The sequence below is a fragment of the Falco punctatus genome (assembly GCF_963210335.1).
Source record: "Falco punctatus genome assembly, chromosome: 3".
NCBI lineage: Eukaryota > Metazoa > Chordata > Aves > Falconiformes > Falconidae > Falco > Falco punctatus.
Window position 1 is genome coordinate 67,689,945 of NC_137582.1, and position 14,185 is coordinate 67,704,129.

Sequence of the window (14,185 nt, forward strand, 5' to 3'; positions counted from 1 at the left end):
TCCCAGTTAAACATATTATTCAACAGCACAATTATACATCATTAGCAAAGCTACTATGCTAAGATTTTTCTATCAAAAAGTGTGATGGTTTGTACTCACCAGGTGTAAAATTATACCGAGCAGAAAACCCCATAGATTCCAGCTCACCATCAGCAAAAAATTTAATCCATAGGAATCTGCCACTGGATTTTATCATAGGTGGATTTTGCTGTCCACAGAAACGTCCAATGATTGGGGAAAAGCCAAAAGGTCCATCTCGTACTTCAATATGGTCAAATTTACATTCCCAAGAAGGCTCTATGGAATATTTTTCATCAAAGTGTAGTTCAATGCATTGTCTAGGTGCAGCTAGAGATGAAAAGAAAATTATTGTATTATTTTCTAAACCAAGACCCCTCAAGCCTAAACGAAAATTAAATAAAATCAAATTTATGACTTTGGTATGCATCTTAATGTTTTGCATAAAAACTTGTTTGAAAATCTATATTCTTACACATTTTACACCATTACCTTACTTGTCTATTCTTTTCCTTTTAAAAAGTGCTTAAGACAGCACTTCTTAGCAAAATTAAGAGAGATATCTATAATGTAAAGCAAAATACACTTTAGGAACAATTTGTTCAAACACAATTTTTTTTCTAAGAAACTTCTGTACCTAGAAAACCAGTGTTTTCTTATTGTTGGGTGGGAATGTTAATCAGAATACTTTTTTACCTAGTGCTCACAAAGATGAAAAAAACAAACAAACAAACAGATCAGAACTGTGCTATAGAAAGGACAAATTCTGTTCCTGTACATATTGCAGTCAATGACAAGCTTGAGCGTAACTGCTTATATTTAGAATTACTTATAATCTCATTTGAAACATAAGGACAAGTGTAGTGAATTGTCACTTAAACTAGATAAGGATGAAGCAAAAATAGTGTCTAACTAAGAGCAAACAATATTCTAATGAAAACCTTGAAGGACCTTTATAATGGTCACTTAATTAGACATAAAAAACATCTTTATTCAAAGATACTAACACTAGTCACAGTCAGAGTGATCTCTACAACAAATATTCTCTCACATCTCCTGTATGAAGCAAAATAGTTACTGATTGAACTAAAGTATTCTCTTAAAAGGAGGAAAAAAAATATCATGATTTTGCCAACAAATGTTAAGAGATGTAGCATCCCTGGGATGCACTGTTCCTACACTTAATCCTATCCGTAACAAAAAATGTATGCCTTCTGTGCCTAGATCACAGTGCAATACAGTCTTTTGCTGACAAAGCCTTCTGCTAAGACAAGGGTTTGTTGTCTCACTGCCTGCTGTGCCTCCCATGGGACCGTGTCCTACACTTTACACAGAAGATGTTGAAATTGCTATGAGCTTTGCCTGAGTTACCATTCTTTTCACATGAAAATATGCAAGATCAGACTCCAAGCCAAGTGCGTAAGCTTAACGTGAAAACTGCTGCCACTCCAGCAGTCTCCTTCCATTTCTTTCCTCAGGAATAACAGGAAAACTATTAGTGCAACCAGACCCACATCTTCTATATATTTTGAAACATTTTTAATTGGAGCTTTTGGGATGAGCTCATTACTCACATAAGAAGGGACACTATTTAAAATTAACTAAATAAGATGATGTTACGTAAATCTTACAAACTGTACACAAAAGCATGCAGTCAGATCCCATTTACAACTATTTCATGTAAGTAAATACAGCATCATTTTATAAGAAGCATTGAAGAAGTAAGTTAATAAACACGATATCTGAAAGTTTAATAGCTTTACTTTCAATTTTAATATAAATGGGTGATTTTTAATTTAAATATTTAATTGAACATAAGAAAGAAACCTTATCTACTGTTCTCAGTTTGAAGAAATTCACGTTTAGGGAAAAACTGACTATTGGCTTGTTGCTATTTATACCAGCTTACAGGAAATTGTTATGCCCATAGAAATCCAATAGAAAAATCAAACCCTAAAACTTTACATATAATTGCACCAAATTCACAGTCCATGGAAGTGAAACTACTTTGAAAGTATGAAAAAGAACTTGGAAAATTAAATGCAGGTAGTAAAGCTTGTAAGGACCTTACTAATGTTACCCTTGCTGAGGTCTGAATACCAAAGTAGATCCTTTAGATTATAGTAAAACACAGAATAACTAGATGATATCATTGATTAATTTTATTCAGAGGTTGCTACCCTTGGCTTTGCATATTTATAACAGATATTGATTTAAACTTAACTAAGCAATACTAGGACAGAAGAGAGCAATCAGCACCTTTCAATCTGGGATCATAGTTTGTATACTCTTATTCCATTTAAAGACATTTGTTGAGAACTACTCATCATTCACCTAGGGACTGCAGAGTCGGGTATCTATTGACTTGGTAAAAGCTCAGTCTGAGAAAAAACTGCACGGTTTCCACAACATCCATGTAGCTCTGAATCTCACATTGCAAACTAGCTTTATGATCAGATTATTGCTATAGTTTACTCTTCTCTGCTTTTATTTATTTTTCAACAAAGTGAAGACGAGACTTTTCCTGGTGAAGCTCAGTTCTTGCTAGAGGATCAGAGAGAATCACATCAGCTCAAGGAGTGCTTAGGAAAGAGTTTCTGCCTTTCCCCAATGCTCCCATGTGTAGGGGCTGCTCCACTTTAAGAATGGAGCATCGACTATTGGTTAGCACCGTATCTCTTACTTATTCAATACTGCTAAATAAAACAAGGCTGGGGAATGAGTTCGGGGGCTGGACCACTAACCGTTCATACTCCTTAAATGTTAAAATCACCTTCTGGCATCATTTTGGCCTGCCATTCAGAACTGCCAAACCCCATTCTTAGGCATGATGCGCTGCCTCACACCAGTCAAGGACCATTCACATAAGTAATTTGTTTCTGTACTCTTGTCTGGGAAGGTGAAAAAAGTTATCTGTACATGTGTGATGGTACCTATCAGCCTTAAGGCAAGTGAACATTTCCTGACCTGTTCTGGGTATTAGTATAGGTATTGCCTGTGTCCCAGCATGCTTTGCAAGCTAGTCCAAACAGGATGAGGTCCTTTCTCCTAACTCTCCTGAGAAAAGCTTTGTGTTTGTGTAACTGATCACAAAAGATTGGGCAAAGGGAAGAAGGGGTGCTATACGTATATCCATGCACCTTGTCATCACATGCTTTGAAATGCACTTCTGTGCTTCATCTTGTACGATATTTTAAGGTTAAATGTTTTATTTGCAATAAACTACTTAAGAAGCAAAATTACTCAAATCTTCCTAGAAATAACCATAAAGGATGAAAACATACAATTCAAACTCCCAACTTTAACTTCCCTTTAGTGAAAAAGGTATTGTTGCAAGTTTATACTCTGGCTTTGGAAAAGGGTTTCTTTGCCAACCACAAGCTAAAAGAAGCAGATATTGCATAAATGCACATCTTGTGCCACAGCTTTTGCAGCAGTCTGTGTAAGTGTGGTGACAGTAAAACTTACAGAAATACAGTGAGAATAAATCCAGAATAATGACTAATAATAGTGTATGTGTAGGTACAAAAACCCAAACCGAACTAAAAAGCCCAGAATATTCAACTAGTCCAGACTGGATTGGAATCTGGCCATCTAATCAGAAATGAGGGATGGAGTGGTCATCACTGGTATCCTTATTCACAGGTAAAGCCTATTCACATCTTCAGATCTTTTCCTGTGCCTACAGTGTCAGGAAAAGTTGTTGTCAAGTCCGAATTAAATATATTGAAGCTGAAGCTGTCTCATAAAATTATTTTACTTCAAGTCTTAAAAATCTGCCATATTTAGCTTCCAATTATCTTTCTTCAAAAATGTTTAATACCATTGAAAGACTACTTAATGCTTGCATGTCTTGTCATATTTTTCTTCTAATTATCTTGAACAAGTACTGTCTTGAGATTTTACGTTCAATAAAAAAAGGGCATTGGGTTCCAACTTGCAGTGGAACAGTAGCAGCAAAAACACACAGTAAGGGTTTTAATTCTTATCAGCCTCTAAGTCCGCGTAACTGACAGCTGAAGTTAAGTAAAAAATCTGTTTCAATTTACCAGACTGCATGGAAATGAGAAATTGAACTCAACACCTACCCCCATCTATCAGAGCTGCTACATTAGTAATAGTTTTCAATAATCCTTGGTCTTTCTGGTTGTCCAGCTATTATTGATAAGAAAGACACTTATATCCTCCTTTTAAAAGATTTTTTTCTTGTTTTGATGAAAACTTTTTGAACAGAAAAATCACTGTGAAATACAGAAGGACTTTGAGCAGAGATTTTTCATACAGTGATACGTGACCATTTTCTAACACTCATTAAATATCTCGGATTAAAGAGTTTAATGGTCTTTGGTGAAAACATGGAAAACCCTCAAAACGGCTAACTCTAAATGTCCACAAACACATAAAGTGGAAGATTTATCTCAGATCTCCGTAAAGCAATTTTAGTCCATACCAGTATTTAAAAATAAGCATTTAGTTATTAAAAACTGAAGAACGGATAAATTCTTAAAAGTATTTCACTTACAGGATTTCCAAACTAATTCTTAAGATATATTGTGTAAAGTAGCACTATCCCACTCCCCAAATATTTTCAAGGCAAACAAATCCTTTGCTCCTACAAAATCTCCTGTGCAAATTTCCCTTTGGAGCACACATGCCAAATTATCTGCAGTCTGGCAAAAGCTCACGCTGCTACTGCTGTGGTTGTTCTGGGCAGCTGTGAATTTTGCCAGGTCAGAGTCATGAATATGCAAAATAAGGGTGAAATTGAGTCCAACAGGGAATATAATGTGTACGCTCAGATATTTCCTGTTTTCTAGATGCCAAATAAGACTGAAAGAAAAAAAAAAACCCAAACAAAAAAAGAACACATTCTCAATGCATTTTGAAAGGCAGATGGGATTCACCAGAAGCTCCTCTATAGCATAATAATTTTTGTACTGAGTCCATGACTTTGGATGACCTAAAGGATTTCTTTTAGAAAGGCATCCAATATGGACTTTAAAATTCCCAGTTGTTCCAATAGTTAATTATCATTACTACTAAAATAGAAGGAAAGGAAAAAAAAAAAAAAAAAAAAGAAACTTCTAGCTGTTTGATCTGCTTATGGCTTTGACTGCTAGGATAGAAGCCTCTGCAGTCAGAAATCCTCTTCTCTCTTAGAAACGCACAGTCTATGATCATGGCAATTTTTGCCAGCTCCTTTACTTTACTTACCAAAGTAATTTTGAAATGATAAAAGGCTTGCATATATTCAAGATGAGCTACAATGTGGGGTAAATATTGTATTGTAAGACGAAATGCAATTTTATTACAACACACTACGTGCTGGAGTCCTCACTCAAGTCTGCTAAAGTCAGTAGGAATTGTGCTTGGGGAAAGCCATCAGAATTTGCCCTGGATTGTGTGTGATAGCAAAAAATAAAATAAAAAAAGCGAGTAGGCAAGAAGGAATCTGGTGATTCATATACGTATTTAACCTACATCATACAGTTGTCAGTATGGTATAAACAATCCTGGTATGCTGAACTCTCTCAGACGTATAAAGGGGAGATAGCAATGTGGGAATGCTATTACAGATCGTATCGAGTCCCCCTAGTACTTGGTATTCAACAACAGCCAGAAGAATATTGGAATCTCAGTAATAAATACAGGAATAAGATGCATATGGAGATGTTTCTTTCTTCCTCTAAATTTGAATGGATATTTATGTCCTGGGTTAGCAAGGATTATCCACTCCATAGATTATCTTTCCTCAAAGATATTGCTATTAAAACAATCCTTTTATTTTCTTTTCTTTTTTTTTCAGTCGTTTACTTCAGTACCTTATGCCAATGAGTTCCACAGGATATAACAGATATGGGGAAAAGTTTTTATGTTCTAGCCTTCTTTATCATTTCCTGCCATTTGTATATGTTGTAAAAAGTATAAATATGGAAAAATAATTGGCCGTAATTACAAAATTATTGTTGTGCTTCAGTGTTTCTCCTTTGCCTTGCTTGAAACAGCCACTTCCAAAAATATAATTTCTCAGACTTTTTACTACATCTCTGTTTATTTTTGTGACAGTTTTCACACATGACTATACCTGATCTTTTCAGAAGACAGAAATAGACATGGGGAGATCAGGATGGAAGGTGTGCAATATGCACAGTTCTCATCAAATTATATACTGATAGAGCTGCTATTATCATGGGTTTTAAAATACCCAGTTGTAATCCAAACTGTTGATTATGGCTGGGCAGGAAGCATAAAATATCAGTGCCATAAGAAATTATGTGCAAGTGTTTTTTGCCAGATTGATTTTTCCCATAAAATATAACAAGATGTCCGCTGATTTAGGATTACTTTTTTAACTATATATTGCTCCAGACTTCTCAACGTGGAATTTCATCTTTGTCATAGAAGTTGATTGATTAAATCTTTCATGCCTAAATCATTCTTAGAATTTCCAGTTTGACCTATTCTAAATAGGGTTATTTCAACCATGTATTTTGTCACTTTTCAGCTTATTAACTATATTTTTTAAGTACTTAATTACTATAAAAAAGACAAAAATCTTTCCAATAAAGGGCTTTCAGGCACCTTCTTAGTAAGAAGAACACCTTACGGCCCAAGATACTGGACTAGGGTTTACAAAAATGTTGGGGATTTTTTTTTCCCCGACACTCTTTCTCTTTAATGATAAAACACATATCTGTGTTTCAGATCCTTGAAGATAAAATAGGCTTACTTCCTGGCTTCACAGGCATGTTAGAAAGATAATTTGATCGACAGATGTAAAAGACCTGGATCTAGCAACCTAAGTGTAACAAAAAATTCAAAACTAAGTAGTACATATTGAACCTATTCTTATTTTTAATTTTGCTTTATTTAAAACCAGTTACTAAACTATGAAAGAACTTAGATGTTTACCGTACATCTGCTTAAATTTTGCAATCAAGTGGGAACACTGGACAAGCATAGATTTTCTTTAAAGGGCTTGTTTATAATTATATTATATTATATGATTTATAAACACATCTTCTGACTTCAGTGAGTTTACCTAGCACTAAAGTCAAATTCAGAGATTTCAGTCATTTTGCTGTGGGGTTTTTTTTCCTAAACAGTACATACCACATTTACTATCCATCATTTCCCTGGAAGGTTTTTATGATATATATTTCTTGTAGTAACTCAACACCAGACTGGGAAAGACAGATTAGTTTCTAATAGAGCCTGGTAGGTGGTTCTAAAGCAACTAACTTAATTTGAATCAGCTATACAACTTTGGAAATCTCTCTTGGTACTACCTGCATCTTTAATATAATAAATATTTCTATAACTCCTGGCTCCATCATTTGTAGTTATTAATTCTTTCCAACCAAGAATGGACAGAAGCAGCATCATTGTTGTATTCTGCATGTGTTCACAACTCATGAATGAATATTCTTGGTTCCAGTGACTTACCATTTTGTACTTGATTAATCTTTTCTGCTACTCAGCTCTGACAATATCTGATCTCTATTACTTTCCACAGATTCATTTTTACAACAATCTCTTCAGCATCCATTGTGCTAAGACTGATGAAAAGAAACTGCGTAACCTGCTAGTAATACACCTCTAGCCCTTCTTACATCACCTCCAAGCCTGAAACTGTCTACTCATTAAAAACTGTGTCTTTCACTCATTTTAAAATATTCTTTCTTCTGTCATGTTACAGTATTTTAGGTTATGTTCATTCTCTGAATATCCAGAAATAAATTATACCATGTTTATTATTAAGTGACTCATGCATACTTACCACCTGAACTAATTTATGAGTCATGTCAGGAAATAAATCAAGTATTTTCTAGTATTACTTGGTATGCTCCACAAATTTTTTACATTAAAAAAAAAAAAAAGTGCAAGTATAAAGATTCTCTAAATCTTATATCTTGAAAAGAATTATCATTATCATATAGGCTTTAACTACTCTTCACAGATAATAATTTATTTAATTTTTTTTACAGTTCATGATAGAATATAAAGATTCTTCAGCTGGTCACCTTCTATAATGTAGACGCACTCTCTGTCAGGAGGATACTTGTTGGGGTAATTGGGAGAAGTGAATATGCCTCCTTCTGCATATTTTGTCCAAGTTCCACACTGCACTGGTTTCTGTCCTTCGGAAGTAGCTTGCTTTTCTGTGAAATGATTACATCAAGCATTATATAATTAGCTTACAAATTGTTATGTCACTGTGACACATAGAACTCTCTTACAGAATAAAACAGTCCTTTCTATAAGTGACCTCAGCTTTTTTCTGTTGAGACTAAGAGTGTGATCACTGACCTGGGGGAAAATGAGGCTGTTCTTTAGGGGTACAAACATATAATTCTTACTGAAAACCTTTTTTCAAAGCAGAGAAGAGGCTTGGATATATAGGGGAAGACATAATTATATTGTTCTTTAAATAATAACCTTGTAGGGAAAGCACATGCTTAAGAAATGGGAGACATGAGTTTCCCCATCGTACATGTCAAAAAGGCTCAAGCATGTGCTGTATCAGCAATCTACATGCCATAATACAGGAATCTATCAGGAAAATCAGGAAAAAAACTGCAGAATTATGTTAGAATACAGAAATTGTTTAAAATTTGCAACAACTTGAGTCTGTATTCACCAGAAAGAGATAGATGGGGGAATTATTTGATTCTGGTTCATAGGTCTGCTCTATTTAAGATCTTTATTGATGGTCTAGATGAGGGGATCAAGTGCACCCTCAGTAAGTTTGCAGACAACACCAAGGTGGATGGGAGTGTTGATCTGCTGGAGGGCAGGAAGGTTTTTTACAGAAGGATCTGGACAGGTTGGACCAATGGGCCAAGGCCAATTGTATGAGGTTCAACAAGAAGTATTGAGTCCTGCACTTGAATCACAACAACCCCACACAGCACTACAGGCCTGGTGAAGAGTGCCTGGAAAGCTGCCTGGGGGGAAAGGACCTGGGGGGGGGGGGGGGGGGTGTGTGACAGCTGGCTGAACATGAGCCAGCAGTGTGCCCAGGTGGCCAAGAAGGCCAATAGCATCCTGGCTTGTATCTGAAAGTGTGGCCAGCAAGGCAAGGGAAGTGATTGTCCCCCTGTACTTGGCACTGGTGAGGCTGCACCTTGAATGTTGTGTTAAGTTTTGAGCCCTTCGCTTCAAGAGAGAAATTGAGGTGCTGGAGCGTGTCCAGAGAAGGGCAGTGAAGCTGGTGAAGGGTCTGGAGCACAATTCTTATGAGCAGCGGCTGAGGCAACTGGAGTTGTTTAGTCTGGAGAGGAGGAGACTAAGGGGGGACCTTTTTTGCTCTCTACAGCCTGAAAGGAGGCTGTAGGCAGGTGGAGGTAGGTCCTTCTCCTAGATAACAAGCAGCAGGACAAGAAGAGATGGCCTCAGGTTATTCCAGGGGAGGTTTAGACTGGATATTAGGAAAAATTTATTCATTGAAAGGGTGATGAAACATTGAAACAGGCTGCCCAGGGAAGTGGTGGATTCACCATCCCTGGAGGTATTTAAAAAACCTGTAGATGTGGTGCTTAATGACTTGGTTTATTGGTGGACTTGGGAGTCCTGGGTTAACAGTTGGACTTGGTGATCTCAAAGGTCTTTTCCAACCTACATGATTTTATGATGCTATGATTATTTTTATCTTGCTGTTTGCTGTAAAATTAATAAATCACTCTGAGGCCAGGAATCACAGCCCAGAACTTTCCTCCTTCTAGGTTAATCATCATAAAGCAGAGTCAGGCCTTCTTATTTGCTTTCTTCCCAGCCCTGAAACTCTTGCACTCCTTTCTGCACAGTGGCAGAGCCTGGAGGCAAAGGTGTGACTGTTCAGGCTGAAGAACAGGAAAGATCACTTCCTGGGCATCAGGCTTTAACAAGTAAGCTAAAATAAGATGGATTCCTCCGAGGGAAAAAAAATTAGGCTGGTATTAAAAGGAAGGCTAGTAGGTTCTAGATGTCACACAGATGTCTGTGTGAATGCTGCTCTGAATGATGTATCTATATCCAAGGAGTGTTCCATCTAACTTAAGCCTCTGATGTGTAGGGCCAAGTTGTCCGAGACTCCCTTTTATGATCAGTGGAGGGAGACAGCATCTCCCAAGGATGATTTTAACTACCTGAGGCCTGCCTTATGCTCTGCAAGCATTTATTTTTCTTTCTGGTCTTTATCCAAGCTGAGTACGACACGGATCCTAATTTCCTGAAATGAATTCCATCCTGCAGGGACTGAGCTTTCAGTCACAAGATCTGACACCCACTGTGCTTAGCAACTCTCTCTGCTTGGCTCTCATCACACTTCGCATCCAGGGCGTTTAAGAACCTCTTTCTATCCCCACCCTGCACAAATGCACCCATGATACGCAATTTCAGATTTGGAATTCTACTTCAACAAGCAAAAAGATCTTACGTGTAGATAGTTCTTTTCCCAAACTGGACTTCCCAATTTTAAAGCAGGGGTGTTTTACAGTCTTTAGTTAGAGTCAGGCTGTCTTTTAGATCTAGCTGTGGATCAGGTCACTAACTTGTTAAAAAAAAGCACCACTGGATTTTTGTGTGTGTACAGGCACACTAATACTCAAAACAAATGAACAAAGGACAGACACTGGAAGTAGGTGAACTACTAAAAATTTCAAGAACTAAATTAATAACTAAAATTCATACTTTGGATTCTAATATCATGTCTGAAAAAAAATCTGAAGTTTACATACCTGTTCCTTTTTTGGTTGCCCCAGACAAATGTAGGATGATTAGACTTGCTACAACTGAAAGAGAAATATGCATTAGATATCACAGTGCCTGTAATCAAATCAACTGTAAACAACTATCTTAGAAGAATACAAATTAAATAGAATTAATGTAAAAAAAAAGTTTAACATTTATTTGCATCTTTCAATTGCACATTTTGTATAAACAAGTTTCTTTGTGATTTGTCCTTATAAGTATTTATCTTTGTAAATGTATCCAAATAAAGAGGAGATCTTTGGGGTTTAAAACAAAATCTCCAGGCACTGATGTTTCTCTCCCATTCTTTTCTTTTTTTTTTAATGTTAGAGGAAAAAAAAATAGCAATATTTATTTATATATTCATAGCTTGGGCTAGTAATAGAAAAATGGCTGATTTTAACAAAGGGAGACAAAGGCCTGCTAAGTTTCAGTGCAACTGGACTCACTAATGTCTCTTGCTATGGCATAATAAAATTTGAAAATGAGTACTGGGAGTATGAAAGAAGTGAGGGGTTGGGTTCTTCACATCCATCAAAGCATTTGAAAATCCCCAGTGGAGTAAATTATTGTGTGTACTTAACAGTCTCATTAATCTAGTTTGTTTGACTTGTCAAGAGGATGTTGCTTTGTGCTGCAGTGAATCTGCAGCACAGTTTACAAATAGAAATCTCCTATCTCCAACCTCAATAGGATAGCTATGCCTCTTGAGAATGAATGTGACGTTTCTGAGGTGAACTTCAACCTGGTGATAGCTCCTATGTTTCTGGGAGTTTCCAAATATAACATTTTAACTAATAAAGGTTAAGAGGCAAACACACCAGTCATAATGAGACTGATTTGGAAGATCAAAGTGACTAGCTAGGTACCTGATGAAGAAGTCATGCACTGATCAGTGCCTTTTCTTGTCATCGCCCCTATCTTCTTTGGGTATTGGAGAAGGTGGGATAGCAAGAGCATAACAGAACATATCGACCAGTTCTTGGACTGCTCAGGGGTTTGACCCCAGCTAGTTTGGCATTAAGCCTGGACATAGTGCCAGTTAAAGCGCTGAAGTTAAAGTGGAGATGAAGTTGCATGTTTATTCTGAGTATTTTGGATTGATCAGCTGTGATTTGTATTGTTGACTACGATAAGGGACTGATGGACTTGCAATCTTTAACAAATGTAATCGAATGGCACACTTTCCTCTTCTTATGCCCAAGAGACACCAAAAGTCACCACAGGCCAGTAACTAGCTACCTAAATGGTCTTTTCAAAGACGGTGCTTTCATCATTTTTGGTTTCTGTACTGCAAACTGTGTGTAATATTTATCCCAAAGGAAGCCAGTCTCCATATATCCATGTTTCCATTCTGGTGGCATTGACATCTCTATTTCTCTGTCTTTAACACTTCCCATGTGATGGAGGGTTTGAGTCGTGGATGATGGCTACATTATTAAGCAGGGAAAGGCTGAAGTTCTGGGAAAATGAAGGCTTGGCAGCATATTCACTATCTCTTGGTCAGGCTCACAGCCCCTGTGTCTTTTTGAATCCCTCAGCTAACAGAGACGGATGTTGGCAGAGCTGGTAGTTGAAACTCTTCTGTGTCATGGGCATTCAGCGAGAACACTACATCTTCTACTTGGATCTGAATGCTACCCAACCATTCATTCCCTTACCCTTGCTAGGGATGGATTCTGGAAAGACATGGTAGCTGGGACTGCCTGCTGGCTGTGTCAGAATCTGAAGGCAACACGGGATTTGCCCATTTTCTAAGTTACTTGTTTACTTTAGCTGTGTTTCGTGCAGTGAACATACTGCATCTATGCTTGTAATCCTCACCAGTCAAAACCTAATTTTGCAACAGTGTAAAGTGGATCACTGTTAGAATATTGAGCCAGCTGCTGGCATTCTTTCTGCCCACATATTTATGGAAGCTAGAACAGGATGCACAACAGCCAAACAAACCCCATGTGAGAAATGTTTCTCCTTAGGCAATTAACAACATTTCATATCTGATTCTTACAGGTTCCTTTCAAGTACCTTTATCTATTGGCTCTCCCCTCTTTTCCTATATGGTAAAAATTGAAGTTCAGAGAAGCAAAAAGAGTTGGTCCAAGTGGCAGAGATACTATTACCAAGATGACAGAAAAAACACAGGTCTTTTTGATTCCAGCTGTAACTGGTAGAAAGGATGCTTCCAAGTCACAGAGCTATGTTATTCCAAAGCAGGGAGCTGTACTTACATATCATCATGCCAGTATCAATTATTAATGAGTAAAAATAGTGTTGAAAATAAAATGTAATAGACAAGAAGAGACTAAAAGACTAAGTCTTTCTGGACATACCATACCTAACATTCGGATAGATTAAGGATAGATTAAGTGCTCTCCCATATTTAAAAAAAAAAAAAAAGAGAGAGAGAGAGAGAGAGAGAAAGCCTCTTGATTTAGTGGCATTAACACCAGCATCACCAAAACCTGTATAATGCCAGAAAATACTTAAAATTATGGACTTTATGGCAAAAGAGAACACAACAATTTCTATTTAAGCAGCCAGGGCAGACCAATTTATTCTCTGACCCCTTGCCTTTTTGCTTTCTCAAGCTACAGGAAAAGAACAGTGCTTCTCACAGAGAAGAGAAACAAAAAAAGACCCCAAAGAGACCAATCTTCACTCGCTGAAAACTGTCACTTGGGAAGGTTTAACAGTACAGCAACAATATTGTGATTATCTGGGTTTGGGAATTATTTTAAAGAAGTTTCCACCCAATTTCTTGTTGCATTTTGCTTTCCTCCTCCCCCTTTCCCACCTAATCATGGGTATAATTATAATCGTGCTTTCTAGTGCCACTCTGATTACGCGTCTGCATCTTTTTGGATCTGTGCAGTTTCCGTTACAAGCTGTACATTAAGAGATTTATCTCTTGGCCAGACAGCTTTTTGGAGGCTGTGATTTGGCATAGACATGGCTTAGCCTAGCAAAAGAGTTGTTGGACCAGCAATGCCTGGCCATAGCGCTGCTGCTTTACAGGTGTGGGCACAGAGAGGTGCTGGAGGAACTGTGGCCAGTCAAGCCCTTCAGCAGAGCGGACCCTCAGCAAAACTGAGGCGGGAGAGGGGGTCTCATCCACGCAGCCTGAAGCCCCTGTGGGTCTTCGACGAATAATTGTTACATTTCAGTTCCTCCCTGCTGCTCCTCGAGGATTTCGCCCGAGGGAGCCGCCCCCGCCCCGCAGCCCTCCGGAGTCCTCGCCCATGGTGCCTCCCCGCCGCCGCGGCGCTCGGCACTGCCCCGCGCCCCCTCACCCGTCTGCCGCCGGTTCGAGCCCCGTCTGGGGGCTGCACCGCACCGCCGCGGGCGGTGGGAGCCGTCTCCCCTCTCTCCCCCGGCACGCCGAAAGCAATCAGATGCGTCGCGCCCAGGTGAAAACCTCCAGTCCGCAGGAGCGTAC

At 38.1% G+C, this 14,185-nt stretch overlaps 1 protein-coding gene across 9 annotated transcripts in view; it reads right to left on the reverse strand.

The window, feature by feature from the left end:
• Positions 1–14,185, reverse strand: part of NETO1 (neuropilin and tolloid like 1) — a 308,983-nt gene that overhangs the window by 254,759 nt on the left and 40,039 nt on the right. For all 9 annotated transcript variants that reach the window (XR_013927178.1, XM_080381154.1, XM_080381160.1 and 6 more), the window contains 3 exons: positions 10,737–10,790; positions 8,043–8,180; positions 100–348 (listed from right to left, as the gene is read on the reverse strand). Coding sequence is in view for 8 of the 9 variants with exons in the window: in XM_080381154.1 (XP_080237280.1) it covers positions 100–348; positions 8,043–8,180; positions 10,737–10,790 (441 nt within the window). In the remaining variant the exon portion in view is untranslated. The remainder of the gene's footprint in view (positions 1–99; positions 349–8,042; positions 8,181–10,736; positions 10,791–14,185) is intronic.